The 27,333-nt window shown below is 45.1% G+C and overlaps 2 protein-coding genes across 3 annotated transcripts in view; one reads left to right on the forward strand and one right to left on the reverse strand.

Moving 5' to 3' along the window:
- Positions 1–2,408: 2,408 nt before the first annotated feature.
- LOC134092679 (cadherin-related family member 4-like) lies at positions 2,409–7,278 on the forward strand. The gene is made up of 8 exons (XM_062545707.1): positions 2,409–2,608; positions 3,830–3,980; positions 4,484–4,580; positions 4,915–5,121; positions 5,389–5,528; positions 5,668–5,809; positions 6,271–6,476; positions 7,117–7,278. The coding sequence occupies exons 1-8, from the start codon at positions 2,409–2,411 to the stop codon at positions 7,276–7,278; spliced, it is 1,305 nt and encodes a 434-aa protein (XP_062401691.1).
- Positions 7,279–9,399: 2,121 nt separating this feature from the next.
- The window catches only part of LOC134091803 (guanine nucleotide-binding protein G(i) subunit alpha-2-like), a 91,557-nt gene continuing 73,623 nt past the window's right edge, over positions 9,400–27,333 (reverse strand). For both annotated transcript variants that reach the window (XM_062544473.1, XM_062544472.1), the window contains 6 exons: positions 25,044–25,204; positions 15,626–15,754; positions 12,032–12,161; positions 11,372–11,525; positions 10,813–11,030; positions 9,400–10,497 (listed from right to left, as the gene is read on the reverse strand). In XM_062544473.1, the coding sequence (XP_062400457.1) occupies positions 10,840–11,030; positions 11,372–11,525; positions 12,032–12,161; positions 15,626–15,754; positions 25,044–25,204 (765 nt within the window). In that variant the 3' untranslated portion in view covers positions 9,400–10,497; positions 10,813–10,839. The remainder of the gene's footprint in view (positions 10,498–10,812; positions 11,031–11,371; positions 11,526–12,031; positions 12,162–15,625; positions 15,755–25,043; positions 25,205–27,333) is intronic.

Below are 27,333 nucleotides of genomic sequence, written 5' to 3' on the forward strand. Positions count from 1 at the left end.
GGTTAAACAGTCTGATCTGTAATTGCAAAAAGCTGATTTAAGTAACACAGACATACGGAGAATAAGCAGAGAGATGCATTTCTTATTAATGTTTCATGCTCCCTCTGAGGGCAAACAGTGACACCGTCAGACGTATCAGCCTGGTGGTTTTATTCGGCTGTTTACTTTTGTCTTGCCCTGCAGGTTCCTGAGAGGTGATGGAATGGATTTTGCGTCCCGACTGCATATTTAATAGACTTTAGAATCAAAAGAGCTTACATAATAAACGCATTCTGTCAGTGGATCGTTTGGGAATAGCATCACATGCTGAGCAGCACAATGCATTACCAGTTCGGTGACAGGAGAAGTTGAAAGTGTCTGTGCTGCTGAAAGCTGCGCTTTCTCTCTTCAGAGTTCATCGACCTTCCAGATGTTCTGGAGGTCACGGAGAGCACTCGTCCGAGGAAAGTGATCTTGGAGTTCCTGATCGCGAGTGCCAACCCTGACCCTGATGTCCAGATCCTCTCTATCACTCCAGACAACCCTGTTCTTGAGGATCCCGTCGTTAACCCAACAAACATTTCTGGTGTCTTCAGTGTCCAGGTTGAGTAATGTCATCTAAAACATCACAGCTTAACTGATATTCTAGTGTCCTAGGACAGTGTCAGTGATTAAAACCTTATTTTGAGCAAGTTGGTCAGATATGAAGACTGTGTTTACAAGTGTGTGGTCATCTTGGTAAATGCTTGAAACAAACCATACAAACGATTTGATAAATGCTTTCTTAAAATTGTGTTCCTCATGTTGTAAGATCGTTCTGAACGGTTCTCTGGATTATGAGACTGCAAATCTCCTGACCGTGCGTCTGGGCATCAACTCACCCTCTGGCTTTGTGGAGAGGACCTTCAGCCTCAGCGTCACTGATGCCAATGAGCCGCCTCAGTGCGATACCCACTTCCAGCTAGGTGAGGAGTTGCCCCTCCGTGGGCGCCTGACAGCTCATTTGCCCCATGGCTGAGTATAAAGCGGTCGCCCTGGCTCAGATTTATGAGCCATTTGGCGACCTGGATAGGACTGATCTCCCTCTCTGGTGTGGACGTGGCCCTGATGTGGCATCCAGTCCGGCCCAGAGCTGTGCCAGAATCAGCTATCGTCCAGGAGTAGTTTAAGTGTCCCAAAGGTGGCAGGGAGCCATCATTCACGACGAGGGTGTCAAGGTTAATAGATTTATGCGCTAAAAATGTCACAGGAGGTGAATTTGATGTGTGAAAATCTTTTTGTAGGTGCCGTGGTTCAGGTTCCGGAAGACAGCCCAGCTCCTGTGAGACTTTACTCGGTTCTAGCGAGGGAACCGGATGATAACGACACTATAACGGCATGTATCACTGGCTAGCTTTCATGATTCATGGCGAATATGTCTTGGAGGTGCGATGCCATCACTGTCCATTGCATCTCAGTGAACACTTGGGTGGCTTTTGATATAAAATATCCAAGTCTTAGGAAGTTGTACTTACTCATTGACACCCCCACGCCCCCCTCCCTCCCTTTTCTATTTGTCATGCCCATGGTTGAGAAGGTTCTCATCGTGTGTCATTCTGGCCCACTTTTCAGTTCTCCATCTATGCTGTGCAGCCGGTGTCCTCCTCAGCACAGTTTCACATGGACGACAAGGGCAGCATCACATCCAGTCAGACCTTTGATTACGAGAGAGGACCGAGAGTGAGTGATAATAATAATAATAATAATAATAATAATAATAATGATAATGATAATAATTTGCTGTTGCAGCAATTTACTGTTTCGGCGGTTGTGACAGACCGACACGGAAGCAACTGCACAGGGTCTCTCCTCATCAAGGTCCTGAAAGTTTACTCCATGCCCCTGGACTTTCTGTGAGTTGAATGATCGATATGATAAATATGGGATAGGCTGACATTTAGCCATTGTATTGATTTGGGGTCTACAGTGCAAAACAAAATGCCCTGAGCCTTCCCTCCTGTCTCATAAGTTGGTTGATCACGTAGCCATTCTTCAGTCTACCCTCACAGAATGTCACCATCTTGGAGAATGAAGGCAGTGAGGACACTGTTACCACGGTAACTGCTGACCCCAATGTCACAGATGTGCGCTATACTTTCATAAAGCCATACCCACCTTTTAAAATTGGCCAAGGTAAAGAACTACCTGCAGACATTTGTATATGTTTTCTTCTAAAACAACAGCACATTATGTGCATAGTGCACAACATGTATATAATGCATATTAATAAGATGTATAGGCCTTTTTCCTGTACGTATTAAGCCTATCCTAGACTGCAAGCTTTTTTCAATGTAAATTTCCATCGAAGCTTTCTTTTAGTCAAGGTCAAGGCTTACCGTAATACAACTATGGGAAACCGAGTTTAGTATAATCTTGTACATGTATAAGACATGCAGTACTTTGCTGCAGAGGATGGTGTCATCAAGACCAGCTATAATTTGGACCTGGAATTGGACCGGACCCTGGAGAAGAGTATTCTGTTGGTCCGAGCATTCAGCATGTCTGATGACCGCAGCGGAACGGCCACAGTCACCGTCTACGTGCAGGACGTCAACGAACATGCGCCTCTCTGCGTCCCCCCTGTGATAGTGTTAGTGACCTCCTGTCCACCACTCCAACACTGCCATATGACTATTACAGTGTTTTCTTTTTTTTTTAATACTTTTTTTATTTTGTCAAAGGAAACATACATGTTTAAATAATAATAATAATAGAAAATAATAATAATAATAATAATAATAATAATAATAATAATAATTATAATTTTTAAAAAAAAGAAATACAAAAAAAACGAATGTGATAATTACAGCCTCCGTGTTTGTGTACAAGTGTGAATAAATGGAGAAAAAAAACCCCAAGAAAACAGGAAAAAAATAAAAAATAAAAATATCCACTTACGCACACTCACTCACTCAGTCACTCACTCACTCACTATCATACTCACTCTCATACTCACTCTCACACTCACTCTCACACTCACTCTCTCACACTCACTCTCAAACAATAAACAAAATACCAAAAAACTATTGCTAAAAGACTATTACAGTGTTTTCATAGGAACCGTATCTAGCCTTTAGTCATAAAGAATTCCGGAATGTTCTATCAGAGGACCCTTTTAGGCTACAACAGTACTTGCAGGAGCTCTATAAATTGTTTAAGATCTCAAATGTAGGGGTTATTCTGCAGGGACAAGAAACGGTTCTTGTTACAAAGACTGATGATATCAAAACAGACACATCCTGACTGTGTTTTAAACTTGACACTGAGATATATTGATTTGGCCAATAGGGGGCAGCGTTGTATTTGATCACCGTCCTCAATGGTGTGGCTTAGAAATGGTAAAGGTTACTGTCCGGTAGTGGGTGCATTCCGATCAGACACAAAAAAAGTTTTGAGCTTTGATTAAAGTTCTGTGTCTTTGATTTGGTTCAGTTAGTTCCAACATGTCATTCATGTTAAGATCCGGTGTATCAAAATATGTCCCAATTACCCTCTGATCAGGCTTTCATCTCACCCACCCGACTCTCATGCAGCACATCAAAGACTAGTTCAGATCTGTTGCATATTTTATTAGATAATATGATGCTTGATCCAACCTGTCACATATTTACATTTTAACAACTTTTTTTTATTGAACTATTCCCTTTGGCCAAAAGACACCAGCCACCAGGCTTGGAGATATTCAGAATAGCCTTGACAATTGTGACTGCCCTTAACCTGCAGCAGTTGACTTGACACCAAAAGCACTTGAACGGGGGGGAGAGGTGGTCTATGGTCAGCTGCACTGATGAGTGTGTTTTTTGTCCTGAAGTTTAACGGTTCCTGAGACGACTGAGGTGGGAAGAAGTCTGGGCACGCTGCGTTGCTTTGACGTGGACGTCAGTAACCAGAACGTCACGCTCACGCTTATTGAGAACAGCTTCTCACTCTTCAAGTTTCGCCTTCAAGACGGACAGCTACAGGTTATCATCACACACACACACACACACACACACACACACACACACACACACAGACACACATACGTCATTCCCTGGACCACTACCAAACCTACAACTACTACTACAACCACAGTTACAGTAATATATGCACAGACACACACACACACACACACACACACACACACACACACACACACACACACACACACACACACACACACACACACACACACACACACACAGATGTCATTCCCTGGACCACTACCAAGCCTACAACTACTACTACAACCACAGTTAATATATGTACACACACACACACACACACACACACACACACACACAGATGTCATTCCCTGGACCACTACCAAGCCTACAACTACTGCTACAACCACAGTTAATATATGTACAGACACACACACACACACACACACACACACACACAAAACAATAACTCATTATTGTAATGTGTGTCTGCGGAGTGTGTTCCTCACTACTCAGACATGTTGCTGCTCGTTTGTCTGCAGGTGAATAACAGCCTGGATTACGATGTTGCAGATGTCACAAATTTCCAGTATGAAGCCACCATTTTGGCCACAGACTCTGGCACTCCTCCCCTCACAAGTCAGACACCTGTTTCTGTTCTTGGCTTTCTAGTCATATAGGAGAGTTTAATGAATACATTTTTAATCAAAAAAAGCTTAAAACATAAACTAACGCCTGAAGACAGGGTTAAACAAGGGACAAGTCGTAGGTGTATCCATCTGATATATCATTCTGTTTTGTCATCATATGAGCAAAATGTACAGAATTCAAATCGATTCTGGTTCAATACAAACACATTTTGTAGGTCGTACATTGCTGGTATCAGACTTATAAATTGGGTTACAGAAGATCAGACAGAAATACTCTGTCCAATAGCTGGCAGGGCCAACGTTTTGCAACGTTTATTTCTCAGCTGAAGTTCGTGTCCTCATAACGGTGACCCCTGTGAATGAGTTTGACCCTCTGTTCTTGGGGCCCCTGGTCATCTCCGTCCCCGAGAACACGAGGAGGGGTTCGGTGATTGCGTCTATCAGCGCAGTGGACCGCGACTGGCCCTTCAACTCTCTCCGATACTCCATCCTGGAGGGTGAGGAACAGTTCTCCCTTGACCCCATTAGAGGTAGGTATGTCCGGTGTGTGACCACCAGGGTATTTTGTCTTCTTTCAGATTGGCCTTGCAAGTTCAAAGTTAAATTCCTTTAGGATGAAACATGATTTTATTACATGCAAACACTGATTGTGAACATTACAGATTAATCCATGAATCCATTTCAACATACACTTAATAATATAACAGATATGTAGTGTATGCTGTACGAATGTGATTTCAAGAGTGTGTGTGTGTGTGTGTGAAATGAGCTAATGTGTCATTTGTGTGTGTGTGCAGGTCAGCTTTACCTGGGGGTAGATTTGGACTTTGAGGTCCAGGAGCAGCATGAGCTGAAAGTGAAGGCTGTGGACTTTGATCAGGATGTGGACAAAACCAAACAGCGCACAGGCATGGCAGAGATCACTATTATGGTGGAGGTACAGGGCGCGCGCACACACACACACACACACGCACACACGCACACACGCACACACACACACACACACACGAATATATACTTTGGCTTTGGCTTCACAACACAATCTTTATTCTGCGCCGGTCATGTTTTCCTGTCAGAACGTGAATGACAACGCCCCAGTGTGTGACCCGGTGTCCTATGAGTCCACCATCTTCTCCACTCTGGCCTCCAACAGCCCCATCGTCACGCTGACCTGCACGGATCGGGACGGAGACCGTCTCACGGCTACCATCACCAGTGGTCAGCCGCAGGGCGTTAGCCGCCCGCTTCGCTCACATCAACACAAACACTTATACATAGCGGGGGTCAGTTTCCCCATGCAGTACATGGATGAAGACTAGTCCTGGACCAATTGCTTAATTGAAAAAAATCTCCACTGAAAGCAAAGCTTTTAGTCTATTACTAGGCTTAATTCATGCACCAAATTCAAACCAGTTGTTCGTAAAAAAAGTCCTTTTTCAAAGATTAAGACTAGGTTTAGTAAAAATGACAATCAGTAAATGAGCTTCTTAGAATCTCCTTGGTTGTTTTTAAGCAGCCTGCACTGTCAGCTCTGCGACAAAAGCCCATTCCACAATAATACTGTACCTCGAAATAATACCTCGACTGAAGGTCAGTCCAGCCGTACTCAAATGTATCTCTCTCTCTCTCTCTCCGTGTGTGTGTGTGTGTGTGTATATGTGTTTTCTTCTGTCACAAAGGCGCAGCAGTTGACCGGTTTCAGCTGACCGGCTTGACCCTTCTCTCCAGGAACGTCTTCTCTTTCGTGCCGGACGGCGTGTATGACGACACGGATTACGAGATCACCATCTCGGTGTCTGACGGCAAACACAGCACCAGTGTGGTGGCGTATATATACGTCATTCCCTGGACCACCACCAAACCTACAACCACTACCACAACCACAGTTAATATATGTACAGTGCACACACACACACACACACACACACAGGAATATATACTTTGTTGAAAAAATAGCAACCTTTTTGTGTCCAGTTATAATCTTGTCTTTCTGAAAAGAAAATATTTGTGTGCATCTGGACCACCACCAAACCTACAACTACTACCACAACCACAGTTAATATCTCTCTCAATGAAAACATATTTTACAGAAATCCTTTTTACATTATTTAAATTATGTTTCACAATAATAATCAAGTGTCAGTCGTTGATGTCTGAACAAATATATAGGAGAAAATTAGTTTAGTTATTATTATGTGAACTTTTCTTGATACAAGTCATTCACATCAGCTTTTAATATACAGTACACTATATTAGTAGCTGCAAAGGTTGGACTGATGTCACATTAAACCCTATGGATTAAGAATGGGATGTGACTGAAATTCATATGTGAGTCAAGGCAGGTGAGCAAATACTTTTGGCAATATAGTGTAGCTGTGATTTATTGATACTGACTAACAAATGAATGCAAAAACTACAGTAACTATGGCAACTAAATGAGGTAGCAGACAGTGCAGCTGACCCACTGAGATATTCTTCGGAAACACACGGTCAAAAAAATCCCAACGGAAGTGTCTCTTTTCCAGACGAAGAACCCGGCGGTGGTGACTGTGATTAATGAGTTCTGGGACCCGCAGCCATGGTTTGTGGCCGCCCTGACGGTCACCGGCGCTTTGCTGCTCCTCCTCCTGAGCCTTCCTCTGTGGATAAAGCTCTTCCGGTACCCCACACCAACACTGACTCAGTAAACACATTATTTGACAATGTCAAGCTTTATCATTGCTGATAAAGTGCTGTCAGTCACCACTGATGACAGCCAGTGTGCTTCCACTTCTGAAGACTTACAAACAGCCTTGTGATGTAACACACTGGTGGGGACAATGGTAAACAGTCCTGCATCATTAAACTGACACTGACAGCCTACATGGATCTCCCAGCAGGCCCTTGAAATACCAGGCACTGCCACTTCTAAATGTTTCGCCTTCATTTGCTAAGAGAGAAAACAGTTTGAGCATGATCACTTTCACCGTCGAATCAAGGCCAGGCTTGAATTTTTCATAATCATAATATTATATGTCCATAAATGTTCCATGAGATGATTGTTACTGAATGGCATTGATGACACTAGTAAGCAGCAAGGGGAAACAGAGGCACATCTTCATTTAACTTTGTTGTGCGTTTTGAAGCGTGTTTGTTATGACAGCTGATTTTTTTTCTCTTTTTTCCACATTGCCAGTGGTACGGTATGTGGGACACAGAAATCGACGGAGAAATTCGTACAAGAAGGGTGAGTTTCTTGGCCTGAAGCAGCAACACTAGATTTGCTTGCAGTAAGGTCAATAAAGTAAAGTAGTGTACTGAAACTGATGTGTGAATAACAACAGATGTTGAACTGCATTGGAAACAATGTAAAAAAACATTCATATTCACCATCACGAAAACATTACAGCCTATGGGCTGAATTAACTCTGAAATAGTGAATCCAAATATCTTGATATCTGATTAGAACATCCAATAGTGCTGTGTTACTTGTCATGGTTACTTGAATTGAACAAAGACTTCATAAAGGTATTATTATAAATTATTACTATTATTATCATAAAGGTATTTACTAACACCTGTGCTTGTCCTACCATTTCATTTCAAAACAGCTGCTGTGAAATAAGGTCTTTATGGTTATTTGATAAAAAAACAACAACAAAAAAACAATTAGGTCAAAGTAATTAGAGTAGCTCTGTGTTGATTATGAACTACGGATTGTGTCAATCTCCTGCTCTTACTCCCATCAGTGCTGAGACAGATAAGCCAGATGGTCCAGACAAACAGGGTTCCTCTCGCTCTTCTGACCGGGTAAGGCTCTAGAACGCACAGACTTTATGACAGTAAGGCTCTAGAACGGGTAAGGCTCTAGAACGCACAGACTTTAGTATGCACCTGTTGATACCTACTGCCACACGAAGCGTATCAAATGCAAACCCTGGCAAGATCAATGTGTTACAGAAAGACTGTGTTATCATGCCACTATTTGATACTTTATTTTTGTTTTATTATTGTTATAATCAGGTTTCACTAGATGGCACCCTAAGTCTTTCCAAAGTCAGCATTCAAGAAGATATAATGGTATGTTTCTTCAAAATCAGATGAGATTGCTTCAGCTGATGCACAGATGAAAGGTTAATGCTGAATTATGTTTATTTTCAGAGGTTTGATGGAAAGGCACAAGATCCAGGTGAGTCTTACGGGCATTACATAGTGTGGTTAGCGATGATTTCTCAAACTTGGATCAAGGATTCTGAAAAAATTATGAGGCTGAGCTATTATTTATGAATTCAAATGAATTGATTTGAAATTAAATGCATTTTATGGAATGTAAGTGTTTGTACCTTGATTATTTAGTAATAACAGTATGTAATATGATATAATTCACTATACATATAAAACACGTATACACAATCAACCTGTATGTGTGTTTGAAGTTTCAGGACGAAATTATCTGTTCAACTCTGCGACTGGGGAGCGGCGCTGGCTGGATGGAGCGTGATGGAGCGAAAAGGATCATCCATTCATCCTTTACATCAAACACTGGCCGGCCATTTTATACTTGACCTAAGAAGGAGCCAACCCAGCATAAATATAATACCAATGCTAACATTTTTTTTATTGTGTTGAGTGACACTGGAAATGACTACCCAGACATTTAATATTGATGATTTATACTTCACTGTTGGTGAAATCCAACCTCAGAGTTAATTGAATAAATTTGATCTTTTAAGAACCTGCGAAGTAAATGATTGGAAGACCATCAATAAAGAATGCTGAAGGCGATATACGTTTGTCATGATTAATTAAAAGACAACTCCAAGATCATCTGGTGGAAGGACTTTTATTTAAATTAAAATCATTATATAGGTCTTTCAAAGCATTTTGAAATGAGTCTTTACCAAAAAACCTACCCTTTTTTTCTCAATTAGAATGTGTCTCGTTAAAATCACTATTTATCCTTACACATGTGCAGAACAAGAACAAGAGCGAAAGTACAGAAGAACAGTAGGTCAAACAGCACTGATGAGTCCATTGTAAACTCAAGGCACAAACATAATGCAAAAGGTTGTGGAATGGGAACAATAATTATAATAATAATATAAAATAAAAACAAAACAAAAAAACAATAGATTGTTAGATACTTCCGAGTCATACTTTAAATGTCCGTTAAAAATGTAGCACATTTTCCCCTGGCGCAAAGCTTTTTTTTAATGTGTTTTCATTTTTCTCTTTTTAGTATTTTTTTTTTTTTTTTGTATTTTTATTTATTTTTTTTGTCAAAGGAATGTTATGCTTTTTTGTGCAGGTTATTCAGCTAATACATTGGCTATCAGTCATGCAGAACAATATGCAGCTTGGCTACGAATGCGGACTTCATGTAAACATTATAAAAAAAAGCACTTTTCCTTTTTCAATCATTCTCCCTATCCATGCCGGCGCTCCTTTTTTAAAAAATAAGCTTTTACGCAATTAAAAGTTTAATAAAATTTGCACATCAGATTTTCTAAAGTAAAATGAATGTATTTATATATTTATATATATATAAAAAAGGTTTATGTTGCCTCTCTAATAATCAACAACAAAAACCACAGGCAAAACAAACAGAATAACAAACAAAAAAACACAATTGTTGATTTGTGGTCAAAGCCCAAGGAGTTAATACGAGAAATATGGAACCAACTCTGTTTTGAAACTTAAATATTAACCACGAGCCGGGGCAGGTCTGGAACAAGAGGGAGAAGGAGAGGGCAAGGCAGCCGAGGATGCCGCCCGGCCCCTCCCAGCCCTCGCCGCGGCGCAGTCTCTCTTTAGAAAGAGTAGAATTGAAGCAGGAATCAGGGTTGGCCAGTGCAGTTGGTCGAGACGATCCCCCCCCCCATCCCTCCCTTCTCACCCCCCCTGGTCATCAGAGCTGTTCAAGTAATCTAGGACGAGACAAGAGACAGTTCAGTCAGTGCAGTTCAGTTCAGTTCAGTTCAGTTCAGTTCAGTCAGCAACACTGGAGATTCATTGTCTTTACGTTTTTCATTACTTATTCTGTTCCAACAATGCGTCCATACACCATACACTGATATAAAACAATTGTTTTTCTCTTTAGCAATAGCCACGTTTACATGGACAGTTTTCTTTGTCGTTTTACTTATTAAACCGGGGTCCCTGTGGACACTCAGCCCAAATGTAGCATGGGAGCTTCCAGCCACACCGCTGCTCTCTGAGGACTGATGCGCAAGAGGACTCACCTTGGCTCTTCCCCCAGCAGGCTTGCTTTAGAAGAGACCGCAGTCCTTCAGGTTGTTCTTGATGATGACGTCGGTGACGGCGTCAAAGACAAACTGCACGTTCTTGGTGTCTGTGGCACAGGTGAAGTGGGAGTAGATCTCTTTAGTATCCTTCTTCTTGTTGAGGTCCTCGAACTTTGTCCGGATGTACTCCGATGCCTCGTCATATTTGTCGGGTCCTGCAAATTGAGCGATGAGAAAATTGGTGGTTTCGTGACACACAAGTTTCTCTACAACCACTCATCAAAAGCAAGACATGTCTGCAAGAAAGTCATCCAACTTCTAGTCTTGGGTCTTAAACTTCATAGATTACCACGTGTCATGGACAGATTACTTGGACTAACATTTCCAAGAACAAGTGGCACACTGAAAGCACTTGTAGACTTGCCGGACCAATCATCCTGCAGTGGCTCATCCCCTTAGCCAATCAGATCCTTTAAAACAGTGCAGGACCACTGGAAGAGGAAGTCCCATTGGACATCACAGTAGTCTAATAGAGTCTGGCCTGAGAGAGTCTTACCGCTGTACTCGGGGAAGCAGATAGAGAGGGGGCTGCTCTTGATCTTGTCCTCAAACAGGTCCTTCTTGTTGAGGAAGAGGATGATGGAGGTCTCCGTGAACCACTTGTTGTTGCAGATGCTGTCAAACAGCTTCATGCTCTCGTGCATGCGGTTCTAGGGCAACAAACCAGAACAACAACACAGACATTGGTGCAAGGAAAGATTAACGCATTCTTTTTTTTTTTTTTTTTTTAAATAACTCTAACTCCTTGGCATTGACACTTACTAGGTGCAAGGAAAGATTAACTGCATCTTTTTTTTTAATAACTCGAACTCCTTGGCATTGGCACTTACTAGTTACTTCAAAAGATTTCCCCAAACCATTTACAGAATAAACGGCACATCCATCATTTTATTGATTTGTAACTGATTGACACAGCCAAGCATAGCTCATATTGACCACTGCTGTGACTCCATTCAGTCATTCTCTGACGTAACGGCATACCCCAGGGATTTGATGACATTTATTGTGTTTAAAGAAGGTTACAGGGTAATTACCTCTTCACTAAGACAGCATGGCTACTGAATCTATTGCCTGTTGCAACCTGCATCAGCCTCTATCCTCTGACGTTAAGGAGGCATCTCCACGTTTACTCTGTCAGCTACGGAGCGAGACTCACCATCTCCTCGTCCTCGGCCAGCACCAGATCGTAGGCGCTCATGGCCACGCAGAAGATGATGGCGGTCACGCCCTCGAAGCAGTGGATCCACTTCTTCCTCTCCGACCGCTGACCGCCCACATCAAACATCCTACGGGGGGGGGGGGGGACAGGCAATCGCATGGTTAACTTTTTAATATTCAGTGATCTGTAACTGTAGCCTGGCTCCGACCTCAAGAGCTGAGCTAAATTCAGACCAAAGGAATGAGGTCCACGTAAAAAAATGGAAATGAAATGAAATGACATGGAAAGACACTTGTCAGTCACACAAAGGAAACTCTCGAGTGTCATATATATATACGTTGGATGTCCACGTTGGACATACTTTACTTGGATGGTCAACTTTAGACTATCTACAGATGCTCAGAGTCAGACTACAAACAAACTATCAGTTGACTATCTGTTACTATAATCTATGGTTAGGGTTAGGGTTAGCGATTGGGTAAGGTTATGTTCAGTTGATAATTAGAAAGAAATTTCAAACCATCTGTAAAGTCTCGATAGAGAAACAAAGTGTTACCAAATTACTTTCTGCAACTGTGGTTCATGGACATTGAATCTGATGACAGCATTGTTACTTATTAATGTTGAACATGGAACTGGTTTAGAACCTCTTGCTGAGGCGAAGACCTAACTGACTGAAGTGCTGAAGAGTCGTTCGAAAGAGCGGTTCTGCACTGCATGTTATATTTGTTAGGAGTTCTGCTCCTCCAAGGATTTGTTTTGTAAATAATGATTTCCCAGTCATGACTTGTAACAAGCCAAAAAACCTCAGCTAATGCCAGAGAACAAGAAGCTTAGATGGAAAAATAGAGAGACAGCGAGGCAAAGAAAGAAAGGAGCAGAGTGTAATGCTTCCACTCACTCCCCTGAGCGTCTCCTAGTGAGTCAGAACAGGACAGAGAGTAGATGGCTGTTACGAGAGACACAGAGGGGAAGAGAGGAACTGAGAGAAAGATTAAGGGAGACAGAGGGAGAGAGAGAGAGAAAGACAGAGGAGAATTAGGTGGTATTGCATAACATGACAGAGTGAGAGAGAGAGAGAGAGAGAGAGAGAGAGAGAGAGAGAGAAAGAGAGAGAGGGGGAGGGAGAGAGCAAGTGTGAGAGGGAGAGGGAGAGAGAGAAAAAGAGAAAGAGAGAGAGAGAAAGACAGAGAGAGAGAGAAAGAGAGAGAGAGAACGAGAGACAGAAAAAAAGAAAGAAAGAAAGAAAGAAAGAGAGAGAGAGAGAAAGACAGCGAGAGAGAGAGAGAGAGAGAGAGAGAGAATGACCACTGCTGAGGAGCACAAACTGCTGACCAATGGAGGGAGGGGATTCAAGCACACCGAGGGCTGAGGCTCAGGGCAGAGGTGGCCGTTTGGAATAATTACTCAGTGGGGATATTGGGCTATTGGCAGCCAATCCATCAGCTGGCATTTGCACATGTAAGGTCAGACATGTAAGTGACGTGTTTGCCTGGGGAACAGACATGGATGGTGGCTTAGGGAAAGAGGCAGCACGACTGACTTGAAAAGTGTAGCAAACTAGCGGCTTCTGCTAGCTGTCAGACAGGCTGGCATATTGGCCAAAGCGGCATCTTTCACCCCACAGCCAGAGACGAAGGTTGTGTGTGTGTGTGTGTGTGTGTGTGTGTGTGTGTGTGTGTGTGTGTGTGGGGGGGGGGGTTGTCTTCTATTTTTCACACTCCCACAGCCATGCAGAGCTGCACACACACAATGGCATAAACACAAACACAGACCAGACACACACTCCCATCCTGCAATGGTGCATGCTCAGAGCCCTGCCATTCCTGTGGCATTTGTTGGCATTTTCCATCTGGCACTGTTGCCATGGTTATGGAAAGACTCGGAGTGTGGCATTGTTGAAATACACAGACATGGACCCTGGGTCTCACATCAAATATGCAGTCTTCACTGGAGAGGTGTAGAGAGACTTGCTGATTCATGGCGGATGGTGCCAAATGACAAAGAGACACTATGTGTGTGTGTGTGTGTGTGTGTGTGTGTGTGTTTCTACGGTGTTTGTGTATGTTCAGGTTGTGTGTCTTGGTGTTTTATCTGGGCCAATCCTTTTTTTTGGAAATGAGTAGCAATGTCACATAAGCATGCGGGCAGTTTGGGCTTGTTGTTGTATTGCTGCTGCTGCTGTCTAGGTGGTTAAAGCAGAATGCTAAATGCTAATGTATAGCATTAGCCGTGAGTGATGGCAGATGAGAGCAGAAGGGCGATTAAAGCAACACATTAACATAACAGCATCGTTTTGGTACAAGCACCTTCACCCTTCTTCCCCTGCTACCATCGCCCATTTCCCTGAAGTCAACCCAGCTCTATCTATCAGAAAATGCAATCACCATAGTCCTTTCACACTGGGTGAGTCAATATGCAAAACACTTTCGTCTCACTCTCCCAAACTTTGATAAACACACACACACACACACACACACATACACACACACACACACACACACACACACACACACACACACACACACACACACACACACACACACACACACACACGGACCTTTAAAGAAAACTAATAAAAGTGTTGTCAGGTCCTGATTGGCAGCCTCTGTTCCATTTGATCTGAGCTTCCAAAGGTTCTGCACTGACATTTCTGCTGCGTGTCCTCCTCTGTAGCCGATAATTAAAAAAGTAACCTGCTCCCATGTCTGCTCTGGGAGCCAGCGAGGGAACAGAGGCCCTGGGGCCCTGGCACAGTGATTCATCAGAGGCCTTCAGAGATGGGGGGGGGGGGAGACTCAGTGGCCTTTAGGGATTTAAGGCAACTTCTCTCTGTTCCGTTACACACACACGCGCACACACACCTCCAGACAGTCAGGCAGCATGCAGTCAATCACATGTTTCTCTGTTCCCTAATCGGCTTTCTCACTCCCCTTTCCTGTCCTGTTATGAATGTGAGCGAGCGAACACACACACACACACACACACACACACACACACACACACACACACACACACACACACACACACACACACACACACACACACACACACACACACACACACACACACACACACACACACACACACACACACACACACACACACACACACACACACACACACACACACACACACACACACACACACACACACACACACACACACACACACACACACACACACACACACACACACACACACACACCATTGCTCAAATCAGGTTTTTACAGAGACAGAGGGAAGTGAAGCAGGAAGTTAAAGCTTCCTTTGCTTTTTCGCAGAGACTCCTACACCCCCCCCCCCCCTTCACTCCCCCCTCAGCCTCACTGGCAAACCTTCATACTGGCCATGCATCCTCCTGCTGCCAAAATGACACTTAAACATCAACACCATAGAAGCCTGCACCTTTTACTTAGGAGGAAATGGCTGTGGATGTAACAGGTTAACATGGATCCATCAAATGGAAAACAGACAAGGAGAGAGAGAGAGAGAGAGAGAGAGAGAGAGAGAGAGAGAAACAATGAAAGAAAAAGGGGTAGACAAAGCCAGACAGAGACAGAGGGAGATTGTTGTGGAGAAATGGCTCACTTGAAATGCAGGTCCTTGAAGGTGAAGTGGGTTTCCACTATGCCAGTGGTCTTCACTCTAGTACGCAGGACATCCTGCTGTGTGGGGATGTAGTCCATCTTGGCTATCCTCTCCAAGTCGTTCAGGTAACTGTGAAACACACACACACACACACACACACACACACACACACATATATATTACATATGCCATCTAGCTCTTCAAGGAAGATTTTCTTCTCTAGCATATCCTGTGTACAGACAGATACCCATATCTGTGCACATAATGACCTCCACACATGCATGCACACGCACGCACGCACGCACGCGCACACACACACGCACACGCACACACACACACGCCCATAATGAGCATTAAAAACCCATCCTCCCACACAACCATGTGGCATTGCATGGCTTGTTTAACATATCTCTTTGACACTGCGGTTATATTTCTCCTGCCCTGCTAGACTGTCTCAACCCACATGAGGCTGAGGGGATGAGGACACCGTCTCCTTCCTTCCATTTGCAATTGTGGCTCAAGTTACCCGAGCCGCCATGTGATTCAGGGCCGGGTGTGGGCCAGAACAGGGCCTGCTCTGTTTCAGAGACGGTGGAAAAGACTGAAGTGGGTCTCGTGCCGCCACACAGCTATTCTAGTGAGTCAGGACTCAATCAGTGTCAGTCGGCGAAGAGGATCGGGTGAGATAAAAAGTGCATCCTTGTAGTCCAAGCTCTCCCCTACTACCCACCCCCCCCCCCACCCCACCCCACCTCTCTATGTGGCAGGGACTGTATCGCACCGAAAATATCCAATTTCCTGCCGTTTACCGGAGAGAAACAATTGTGTTAGTAACAGTCTGAGCGAGGCTCTGACTCGAGCCCTGCACCACTGATTCAATTGGAAGTCATTACTGCTAGATTCCCGCTCTATGTGGACAGGCACGGGGCAGTCGAACGCCTCTGAGACGCCTTAATTCATGGAAATGTTGCTCGTTTGGAGATATGTACCCATCCAGCCTCCCTCCCCTCCCTCCCTCCCTCCCTCCATTGCTCCCTTCACAACCACACACACACACACACACACACACACACACTTCAGGCAAAAGCGGTCACACGCTCAGAATAAAGAGCCACTTTCTCTTCTTGTGTGTTGGAGCCCGGGGCGGCTGTCACTTCCAGCCTTCAGAGGCCACATTAAATTATCTGTGTGTAAACAAGCCTGTGGCTGTGTGCAGTCTGCCGGAGCCGTCCGCCCCCCGTCTCAGCTGAGGCTGATGAGGACCCAGCCGCTGTCCAGGCTGAGAGGACAGAGAGCCAGAAGAGGCCTGGACATCTACAGTACAACCGGCCTTGTCCCTGTTACTTGTTATCTGTGCTGCAGAACAGGAGCCTGTTGGACATCAGCTTCTCACTGAGTCAGGCCCGTTTTAAACTCTAACTCTGTTACTTTTAATACTTTCTTGTATAATAAATATAACAAAGTAAAAGATCACCGCTCATCCGTGTGAGGTGCAGGATTTAGAATAAACTTGTAATTTTAAAGAGACCCTATGCAACTTTTTCATAGTCATAAAATCGCTCAGAAATCGTTGTTTTGCTTGACTGACCAGTTTCGTCGAAAACAGTAATATTTCCTCCCGCCCCCAGTGTCCCTATCCGCTAATGCAACCTTGCAGTTTCTGCAGGAGACGATCGTCTGTTTACATCTGGAAGTCGTAAGGAACAAGAAGAACCACGCTTGCAATTTATATATTTATATATAGCCTATATATGTATAAATATACACGCTAAAGCTGTCGGGGAAGCTCTGCAGAGAAATATGCAAGCATAAAACGAGCGAAAACGAAGAACGAAACCGAAACCAGAGATGAAATCGCCAATCCTGCATTGTTCCTCTTTAAAGAAGAATCCGCACACTTCAAGTCTTTGTGCAAGCTTTCGGTTGTTAGACCTTCATCAGGCAGAGTCTGTATAATAAACATGAAATACAAAGGCTGGACACAAGGAGACGACAAGGTACAGCACGATGTTTTGTTGTGTGTGGAGTGGACACGGACACATGCTAGTCCTAAATGCACTTTTCATAAAGCCCTTGGAAGAAGCCCTCAGAGAAGTGTTGAAAGGGAGTGTGCCACTTCCATGACGTCATCAGTAATGGACTAGCAGGGATCCAGATGTTGGTGGGTGCAGAGGGGGAAACACATGTTTTCCCACCGTCATAGAGCTAGCAGGGATCCTCCCAAACACAACAAAACAATGAGCATCTGCTGCTGAAAAGCCTTGTGGCAATTTCACTCCCACTGAAAAGTGATAATCCCATAGACCCAAGCTCACGTTCACGCACACACACACACACACACACACGCACCTCCCTGCAGCTTAGAGAGCTTTTGTTGTTGCCGTTGTTGTTATTTATTTATTTATTTTGATTTACTAGAGTGTTTGCATTGCAGTTTGATTTAGGCCTTTCATTTAGACTCTCTGAGACTTAATCAAATCCCATGGGCTTATGAGCTGTTTTTTTTTATTATCCAAAATAAGAAAAAAAATCGATTTATTTTTTTGCCTTATTGATGCTCTGCAGGCGGTCTCTGATAGAGCTGTAAAAGGCTTTGGCCTTTAATGAAATGTTTTGAGGAAGAGTAAAAAACAAAGAAGGCTATTCACAGAGGAGACGATGTGTGTGTGTGTGTGTGTGTGTGTGTGTGACTGTCAATGGTTGTTGTAAGCACAGAGAAAAGGAGCCAGCATTTGAGGAATGGCTATAAAAAAGGGATCCCATCAATGAAATTGATGGTGCTGCTGATAGAGAGAAAAGTGATCTTTTGTAAATCCTCTTGGCACAGAGCCTCTGGGGTTTTGCTTTACCAGATCTCCCTCATCTTTCTTCTGCAGCCTCACACAGCTATCTGATGAGGCTGCTGTAACTTACACAGCATTACCTCTGTTCCCTTCGCTGTGCACTTGTCCTGCTTATGAGACTGTACTCTGGCAAACAAATTATGCCACACAATGTGACACAATTTAATGTAATAAAACCAGAAACACCACTAACAACAGACACAACAGCCAGCTCCACTGGCTTACCTTAGCACCCCTTTACTTATATGCTCTCATAAAAGCTTATGTTACCCCTCCGCCGCCACCACTCCCACAGCAATCTAAACTTTTTTCATCTGTGCCCCCCCCCCCCCCCCCCCCCAATGGTGGAACAATCTGCCAAGCTCCATCAGAGCATCCCTCTCTATCTTCAAATAACTTTTGAGGATAACTCTTCCAAGAATACCCCCTCTCCTAACACTTCTGACAACCTCACACACCTAATTCTACAACACTCTTCTCCTCATCCCCCCCTCCCACGCCACTTCCCTCTCTTCTCTTCTTTCCCCTCTTCTACCACTTATCCTCTTCTACCACTTCTCCTCCTGCATACTTGTACTAGTATTTAATGCTGTAGCTGTAGCTCCGTAGTTTAAGAGTTTAAATCTTAAAATGCTGAAGTGTAGCTCTTGAATCTAAAAATAATTTTATGTAAAACCCCTAAATATCTTTAGAGTGGACATGTATGGGGCAATACACTTGTCAAACACCATGCAACAATCTACATTACAACTATCACCATTTCAAAGGACTTGCCAGAACTTGTGATTTGCAAGTGTACTGTAAAGGATTTTTTTAAAAGTGTGATTATTTCCATTAAAATGTGTGATCTCACTTGTGTCTTAGGATACATTTATTTCTATGGCCCTAAGGTACTTCCATACCAAAGGGGACCTTTGCATCATGACTTGAATAAGTCGCTTAACCTCCCTACTACATAGCGAATCGGTGCTTTAGAAGACAGCTGGAAGATAAAAGCCAACAGACCCCGTACCTTCCTACACCCCACCCTCCATGCCCTTAAACAATGATCAGCTGACGAGCTGACTTTTCAATTGAGACCCATGTCTGAGTAGTGACTAGTCTGGGAGCTCGAGGGGCAGGCAGGTGGTCCACAGAGAGGGGCAGGGATGAGGGCCAGTTTAGCCAAGGGGCAGTAAGCTGGGGCACTGAGGTGGTAGAACTGTCCAGTGAGGCAATAGCACTAGGCAGAGGGGCAGTAAGCTAGGACACCATGGTGGTAGAATGGGTCAGTAAGCTGAAGCCAGGAGGCAGTAGAGAGGGGTAAGTGGAGAGAGGCAGGGGGCAGTGTAGGGCGGTAGAGTGAGGCACAGGGGCAGCAGAGGGAGGCAAAGAGGCAGTAGAGTGGGGCAGCAGAGGGAGGCAAAGAGGCAGTAGAGGGAGGGCGGAGTAGAGCAGGAAGGAGCAGGCGGGCGGGCGGGCCTGTGTTTACGGGTAGTTATGAGGACTGGCGTGTGTGTGTGATGGGCGGGTGGAGATGGGTAGAGCGCAGTGCAGCATGGCAGGACGCACACGGGGCAGGGCGGGGTGCAGCACAGCACAGCGCAGCAGCTGCTTGTGTGGTTTGGAGGTTTCCGTTTATAGCGGCGGATCTGAGGCGCTTTGGGGGCCAACCGATGACGTTTCCCCACAACAGCCTCTCAAGCTGCCTCCCACAGCAGCACTGCTCTCACAGTCACACCTGACAAAACACCTCCCAAACTACTGCTGCTGTTTACAAACACCCCGCTGGGCCACCACCCCGGAGCTCACTCGCCAGGTGACGGTGAGACCTCACACTCCCCGCACAGACTGAGCCTGCCCAGAGGAACCTGCTGCTGAGGCTCTGCACTGGCCTGGAATGGAGGGTCCAGCCACAGCAAGAGCTGAATACACATGTCCTCATTCCAAAGAGAGAGAGAGAGGGAGAGAGAGAGAGAGAGAGAGAGAGAGAGAGAGAGAGAGAGAGAGAGAGAGAGAGAGAGAGAGAGAGAGAGAGAGAGAGAGAGAGAGAGAGAGAGAGAGAGAGAGAGAGAGAGAGAAAGGGAGAGGGAGAGATACACTGTACATTTATGCAATAATTGGTTGAGCAATACAACTGTCTTATTATTTGTCATGCCAATAAAGCATCAATTGAATTGAATTGAATTGAATTGAATTGAATGAATTGAATTGAATTGAATTGAATTGAATTGAATTGAATTGAATTGAATTGAATTGAATTGAATTGAATTGAATTGAATTGAATTGAATTGAATTGAATTGAATTGAATTGAATTGAATTGAATTGAATTGAATTGAATTGAATTGAATTCATGTCAGCAGCACTCTTGAGGCGTCGTTCCCTCCACACGCACAGCTAAGCTAGCTGCCATCCGTTACACATGCACATGCTCAGTCAATACAAAATTAGACAGTAAATGTTGGTGCTGCTGCACAAGGCATCCTGGTGCTTGAATGGGCCTCATGCTCCTCACGTGTGGCTCTGAACACGGCCCTGTCTGCAGAGGCTTCTTCTCTCTCTGTGTGTGTGTGTGTGTGTGTGTGTGCCATGGGAGTGCAGAGAGAGGACGGTGTTAACCTGAACCAGGGAGGAGTTTCCACTGTGAAAGCACACACACCCCTAACCTGACCTCTACAGTATATACACACTGCTATAACCTGCTATGACGTCTTCACACCTGCACCCATTCCGACACACTTCTTAATCTTCACACACTCTTCCACACACATGAACACACACACTTTCGCATTTCTTCCCTTGCCCAAGGGGCGCACTGCACGCCCAAATGCACATACAGTACACACACACGGACCCATCCATGTAGACACACTCGCATTTCCTCTCTTTCATTTTCCATTTCTTTTGAAATCTACTGCCATCTCTCTCAGTTTCCCCATTTCTCTGAATTTCCCTTGTTTTCAGGCACGCTGTATTGCAGTGGCAGCCAGGCACCTCATCACGTGGCACACGCTGCATGGCTACAGCAGCAAACACAAAATTAAAAAAAAAAAAACAAGAAAACAAACACACAAATAAACAAATAAACAAACAAGCTGTAAGGGAGCACCCCCCCCCCCCCCCCCCCCATCTGGCCTTTACTGAGAGCCCAGGTGCAGGCTGGGAAATGGCTGTGTTTGCCGTGCTCCAGAGTCGTACTGTAATTATGCTGATGGAGGGGTCCTCTTCTCCACCAACATAAAGTGCTCAATCATCCCCTTCTCTCTCCCTCCCTCCCTCCCTCTCTCTCACTTTCTTTCTCTTCCTCTCCTCCACTACGGACGGCGGTGTCTCTTGATGCGAGTGGATCGATTCAATCTGCTCGCGTACAGACGGCAAATCCCTCTCATCGCCGATTGATTTCCCGGCAAATTAGGCACGGGAACGATCCTCCACTCGCTGCCTCAGAACGGCGCCTCCAAACGACAGCAGCTGGTCTCTCGATGGAGCAATACGACTTAGCACCCAGCCGATGGTATAGCCACCTAATCTTCTAAATGTATTGACAAGAGAAGGAAGCACTGCTTTTGATCTAAACCCACAGGGGGCACAGAGCACACACACACACACACACACACACACTGTTGCCATGGCAGTAATTAAGTCAGGCCTGAGTAGCGGCCTGTGACTGAGAGACGGGTGGAAGGCATGGTGAGGGATCTCGACGCAGAATAACTCCTGTCACACTTGACATGTCTCCTGTCCCATTATGACAGTCATTTCTCCACAACAATTGAAGCACATAATGTCTACAAAAGAAGCTCTGACTGCCTGCAAACAGACACAAAAGTGGGTAAATAAATGATATGGATCACTACGACTGATCCCATCAGGCAAGGGAAACGTCTCCATCATCAGTCTCCATCGGTCTGTTGGTGAGGTGCTCTTGACAAGGCAGCAGATGGAACACTTTGGAAACTTTTAACTGACAAAATCACTGCCCAACAGAACAGAAACAAAATGCGATTACTGCTCCCTACATTTGGCATCTTCTTATTTGTTCCAATTATTTGTTCTCCAATATCCAGCCAGGAGAGGAGGCTGGCCAGGTAAAAGCTGATCAACACACATACATCAGGTCAACAACCTGTCTGGAAACAGAGCAGAAAAATATGCTTTCTAAAACTGATAGTTCCAGTCCTTGATTATGATTGGCTGAATCGCGTTCTATGCTGGTGTAAAACTCGACACAAACATAACCTTGACTGCATTGCGTTCCATAGTAATGTGCTACAGTAATCACAACTTGCACAAAGTTAGAGTAGCTCCGTCTCGATGTTGCATGGCAACCATTCAGATAGAGGAAATATATTTCTTGGCGGAAAAATAATTACATTTTTCCTTGCTGTGCCTTTGTTTCATGAAATCTTGCCGAATAGACGCATTCACAGTTTTAGAAAAGCAATAAGCTAATCGAGTCTGTGGTTTGCACTGATTTTAGAACAGCTAAGGGGGCTTTTAGGTTCTAAAATCAGTGCAAACGACGGCCTCTCAGGGCTTATTTCTTACATTACTGCTCCCTGGATTACAACCTCCTATTTTGCATCTTATTATTCGTTCCAATTATTTGTTCTCCAATATCCAGCGAGGAGAGCAGGCTGGCCAGTAAACGCTGATCAACACACACACACATCAGGTAAACAATCTGGCCAGTAAACGCTGATCAACACACACACATCAGGTCAACAATCTGGCCAGTAAACACTGATCAACACACACACATCAGGTAAACAACCTGGCTGGAAACAGAAGCATCGATTCACTTCTAGCTCCCTGTGTTCTGTTTGGCAGTGAGGAAAACACAGCCGCTTTAAAAGGCACAAGAGGGCGGGACTGTTGCTGTAAACAGCTGAAAGACCAGAACACCAGAAAAACAGAAGATCGGAACGGCCGGAACACAGCTGAGCCGACTGAAACAGAGAACTTTGGCTGAAGACGTTTGCACAGCGGAACCGATGACTGTGTGCAGTTACGGACAATAACAAGATGGAAGGAACACTAACGTGATTGGAGTGCTGACGTTTCCAACTAAAAGGGGCATTCCAAATTGCTTTCATTCCAATCCTATATTATATGTGGAATGCTTAAACAGGGATTAAAGTAATTTTTGGAGATCTAATTCTCTCATCTTCCCCACCGATTCATAGCTCATCTCAATGTCACATGTACTGTAGTAGAGTATCTTGTGGTTCTGTTTTGTAGACTGAACAGAGACGTGTGCCGTCACGAGATGTGAGCGTTCAATGTGTGTACATGAGCACCCAGCGACTCCAACCAGCATAGTTGTAGTAGCCTTTATTTTAAAACAGGCAACCCTCAGACTACTATGCTCCTGTGGAGAGAGCAGTGTAGCGTGATATTAGGCATTGGGATATCCACTATGTTAAGGTGACCAGATGTCCGAGACCAAAACCGGGGACAGTTTGACCATTAATCTGACAGAAATACATACAAGTTTTATATTAAAAAAACGGGGACATAGGTAGTAGCTTTTCTGTATTTTCCCGGGGACTGTCCCCTGAAACCCGGGGACGCCTGGTCACGCTACACTACTGTACGTGTCTGATGGAGACTTTGTGGAAGCCGTGTTCAAGGTAAGCACGTCCATGCCAACCACTGGAAGGGGCCCTCTTGGGTGTGTGGCCCAAGCCACTTGTCACAGGGCTGTCACATACCACGGGCCAAGGGCTATTTATGCCAAGGAGACCAGAGCAGCGCTGCTGGCACGGAAGGCTCTATGGTAATTGTGACATGCATATGATAATCGCTCCGTCCAGGGTTGAGCAGAATGTACTGTATGGCCGACTGAACTTAGAGGTGGAATAGCCAAGTTTGGACATTCAAGGATACAAACTTAAAGGACACTGGAGATAAAGAGAGAGAGAGGCCCCTTCTCAACCTCTCTCCTCGATCGTCCAGGCTCGTTCCCACTGATCTATGAAGAACACTGGATAGACTATCCCATTGTTGCCGCCCCATCATTCTTTATCTAGATCAGTGGGAACGAGCCAAAGGACCGAGGAAGGAAGGGAGGATAGATAAAAAGACGAATGAGAGGGGCCCAGAGGATTGAGAGGCCAGAGGTGGTGTCAATGCTAACGTGTGATCACGGGGCAAACCGGAGAGATGTGAGTAGCCCTGCTACTGTTCTCCTCCCTTTAGCGTCCCTCCCCTCCTAGCGTCCCTCAATAAAGTATCTATCTATCTGTCTATCCTCCTGCTTTTCAGATGACGTCGCTGATGTGAATTATTCTCTCTGACAGTCAGTACATTCTACATTCTCTCTATGTCCTATGTCTCATGGGTGTGATGTGTTGTGGACAGGTGTGTGTGTGTGTGTGTGTGTGTGTGTGTGTGTGTGTGTGTGTGTGTGTGTGTATGTCCCATGTCTCATGGATGTGATGTGTGTGTGATGTGGACAGAGGTTTGTGTGTGTGTTCTATGTCTATGGATGTGATGTGTTGTGGACAGGTGTGTGTGTGTATGTGTATGTCCTATGTCTCATGGATGTGTGTGTGTGTGTGTGTGTGTGTGTGTGTGTGTGTGTGTTACTCACTAGGCAGCAGAGTCGTTGAGCTGGTACTCGCGGGCGCGGGTGAAGCAGCTCTGCACGCCGGAGTCGGACCAGAGGCGGCGGATGGTGTTGGACAGGTCCTCTGGCAGCAGGCCCTGCTCCTCCGCAGCCGCAGACAGGGCAAAGAGCTGACGCGCGTCGTCCTACACACACACACACACACACACACACACACACACACACACACAGAGAGAGAGAGAGAGAAGAACAACGCATTAATGCTACCAATAGGGTATAAAGGTTAACAACAAGCTCCGTCAATCAACAGTACTCTTACTCACACACACACACACACACACACAGAAAAACAACCACTATTAGTGGCAGTGATAAAAGGACCGCAAGCAGTCCCGCCCCAGCACTTGAGGCGAGCACAGTGAGCAGACGGTAAGGTCTGCTGCATTAGAAAGAGAAGGGGATTTCTCATGAGGGTAAACAAGGCAATGTGAACAACACCGACAAACAAACCAGCCATCTGCTTCCATATCTGCCTCCATCTCTCTCTCTCTCTCTCTCACACACACACACACAGACAAGTTTTCCCCTAGTGAGTGGCAAAGCGCGGTTGTGTGTGTGTGTGTGTGTGTGTGTGTGTGTGTGTGTGTGTGTGTGTGTGTGCGTCTGTGTGTGTGTGTGTGCGTGTGTGTGCGTCTGTGTGTGTGTGTGTGCGTGTGTGTGTGTGTGTGTGTGCCTGTATGTATGTATGTATGTATGAGTGAGTGTGTGTGTGTGTGTGTATGTATGAGTGAGTGAGTGTGTGTGTATGTATGTGTGTGTGTGTCTGTGTGTGTGTGCGCGTGCTGTACCTGAGGCTGGTGCTCATGTACTCGGTGGTGTAGGGGGGGCGGGTGTGACCCAGGGCACAAGCTCCAGAGGAAACCCGAGAGAACAATATGACTCACAGCTAATTACATCTCCAGAGCTGACCTGACTCACAGCCTCAAGCGCACACACACACACACACACACACCACCAGCCTAGGAGAACAGTCTCGTGTGTGTGTGTGTGTGTATGCAGAACTGTGTATGTGAGACTATGCATGTGGTTCTTTGGATAGTGCTGTAAACGGGGAATTCTCCCTGTGTGTGTGTGTGTGTGTGTGTGTGTGTGTGTGTGTGTGTGTGTGTGTGTGTGTGCAGTGATGTCAGTAAACTGCAAGTTCTTCTGAAGTAGCTTGATTAGCTCAGTTCCACAATTTTTCCAAGCTCTCTCTCCCTCTCTCTTTAACACACACACACACACACACACTCTACAGTGTGTATGTGCATATGTCAGATGTTCGTACATGTGTGTGTGTGTACATATATCAGCTGTGTGCAACAGATTTATTTTTGAGGAGTTGTGTGTGTCTGTCTGTGTGAGTGTTTGGGGTGGTGCTTGGGTTTGTGTGTCAGTGAGAGTGGGAGTGAGATTCTGTGTGCTTCTGTGTGTGTGTGTGTGTGTGCAGTATGTGTGTGTGTGTGTGTGCGTAGTATGTGTGTGTGTGTGTGTGTGTGTGTGTGTGTGTGTGTGTGTGTGTGTGTGTGTGTGCAGTATGTGTGTGTGTGTGTGTGTGTGTGTGTGTGTGTGTGTGTGTGTGTGTGTGTGTGTGTCCCATCTGAGCTCAGCACAGCTTGAGCAGAGCATCAGTGTGCAGAGCAGATAAGACAGCCTCCTCCCTGGCAGCCTCCCTCCGTACCTCCGCAAAGTAGGTCATGCAAGGTGTACAATCACACACACACACACACACACACACTTTGGTGTGTGCATGTGTGTGTGAGAGAGACAGAGAGAGTGTGTGTCCGTTTGTGTGTGTGTGTGTGTGTGTGTGTGTCTCTAGTACACTTTGGTGTGTGTGTGTGTGTGTGTGTGTGTGTGTGTGTGTCTTTAGTACACTTTGGTGTGTGTGTGTGTGTGTGTGTGTGTGTGTGTGTGTCTTTAGTACACTTTGGTGTGTGTGTGTGTGTGTGTGTGTGTGTGTGTGTGTGTGTGTCTTTAGTACCCTTTGGTGTGTGTGTGTGTGTGTGTGTGTGTGTCTTTAGTACCCTTTGGTGTGTGTGTGTGTGTGCGTTGTGTGAGGTCAGCAAGTTGTCTTGTGTAATGAGGATGACCTGTGAGCATGAGAAATGCATGAGGAATGACGTAACCGCTAAAGCTGAGTGTATGCTTATGTATGCATGGAGGAGATGGATCCACGGTCTTTAGTCATTAGTCCATACACGCCGGAAGAATGTTCCAGAAACCGCTGACGTTGATGCTGACGCTCTTCGCTGAGCTCATAGAAATGAGCATT

This window comes from Sardina pilchardus, chromosome 9 (genome assembly GCF_963854185.1).
Source record: "Sardina pilchardus chromosome 9, fSarPil1.1, whole genome shotgun sequence".
NCBI classification, from domain to species: domain Eukaryota; kingdom Metazoa; phylum Chordata; class Actinopteri; order Clupeiformes; family Clupeidae; genus Sardina; species Sardina pilchardus.

Excerpts from the sequence above, each read along its gene's own strand:
- LOC134092679 (XM_062545707.1), top strand. The coding sequence starts at position 2,409 with ATGCAGTACTTTGCTGCAGAGGATGGTGTCATCAAGACCAGCTATAAT. Across the intron at positions 3,981-4,483 it reads TTCAAGACGGACAGCTACAG|GTGAATAACAGCCTGGATTA; the intron begins GTTATCATCACA and ends GTTTGTCTGCAG. Across the intron at positions 5,122-5,388 it reads CTCCCTTGACCCCATTAGAG|GTCAGCTTTACCTGGGGGTA; the intron begins GTAGGTATGTCC and ends GTGTGTGTGCAG.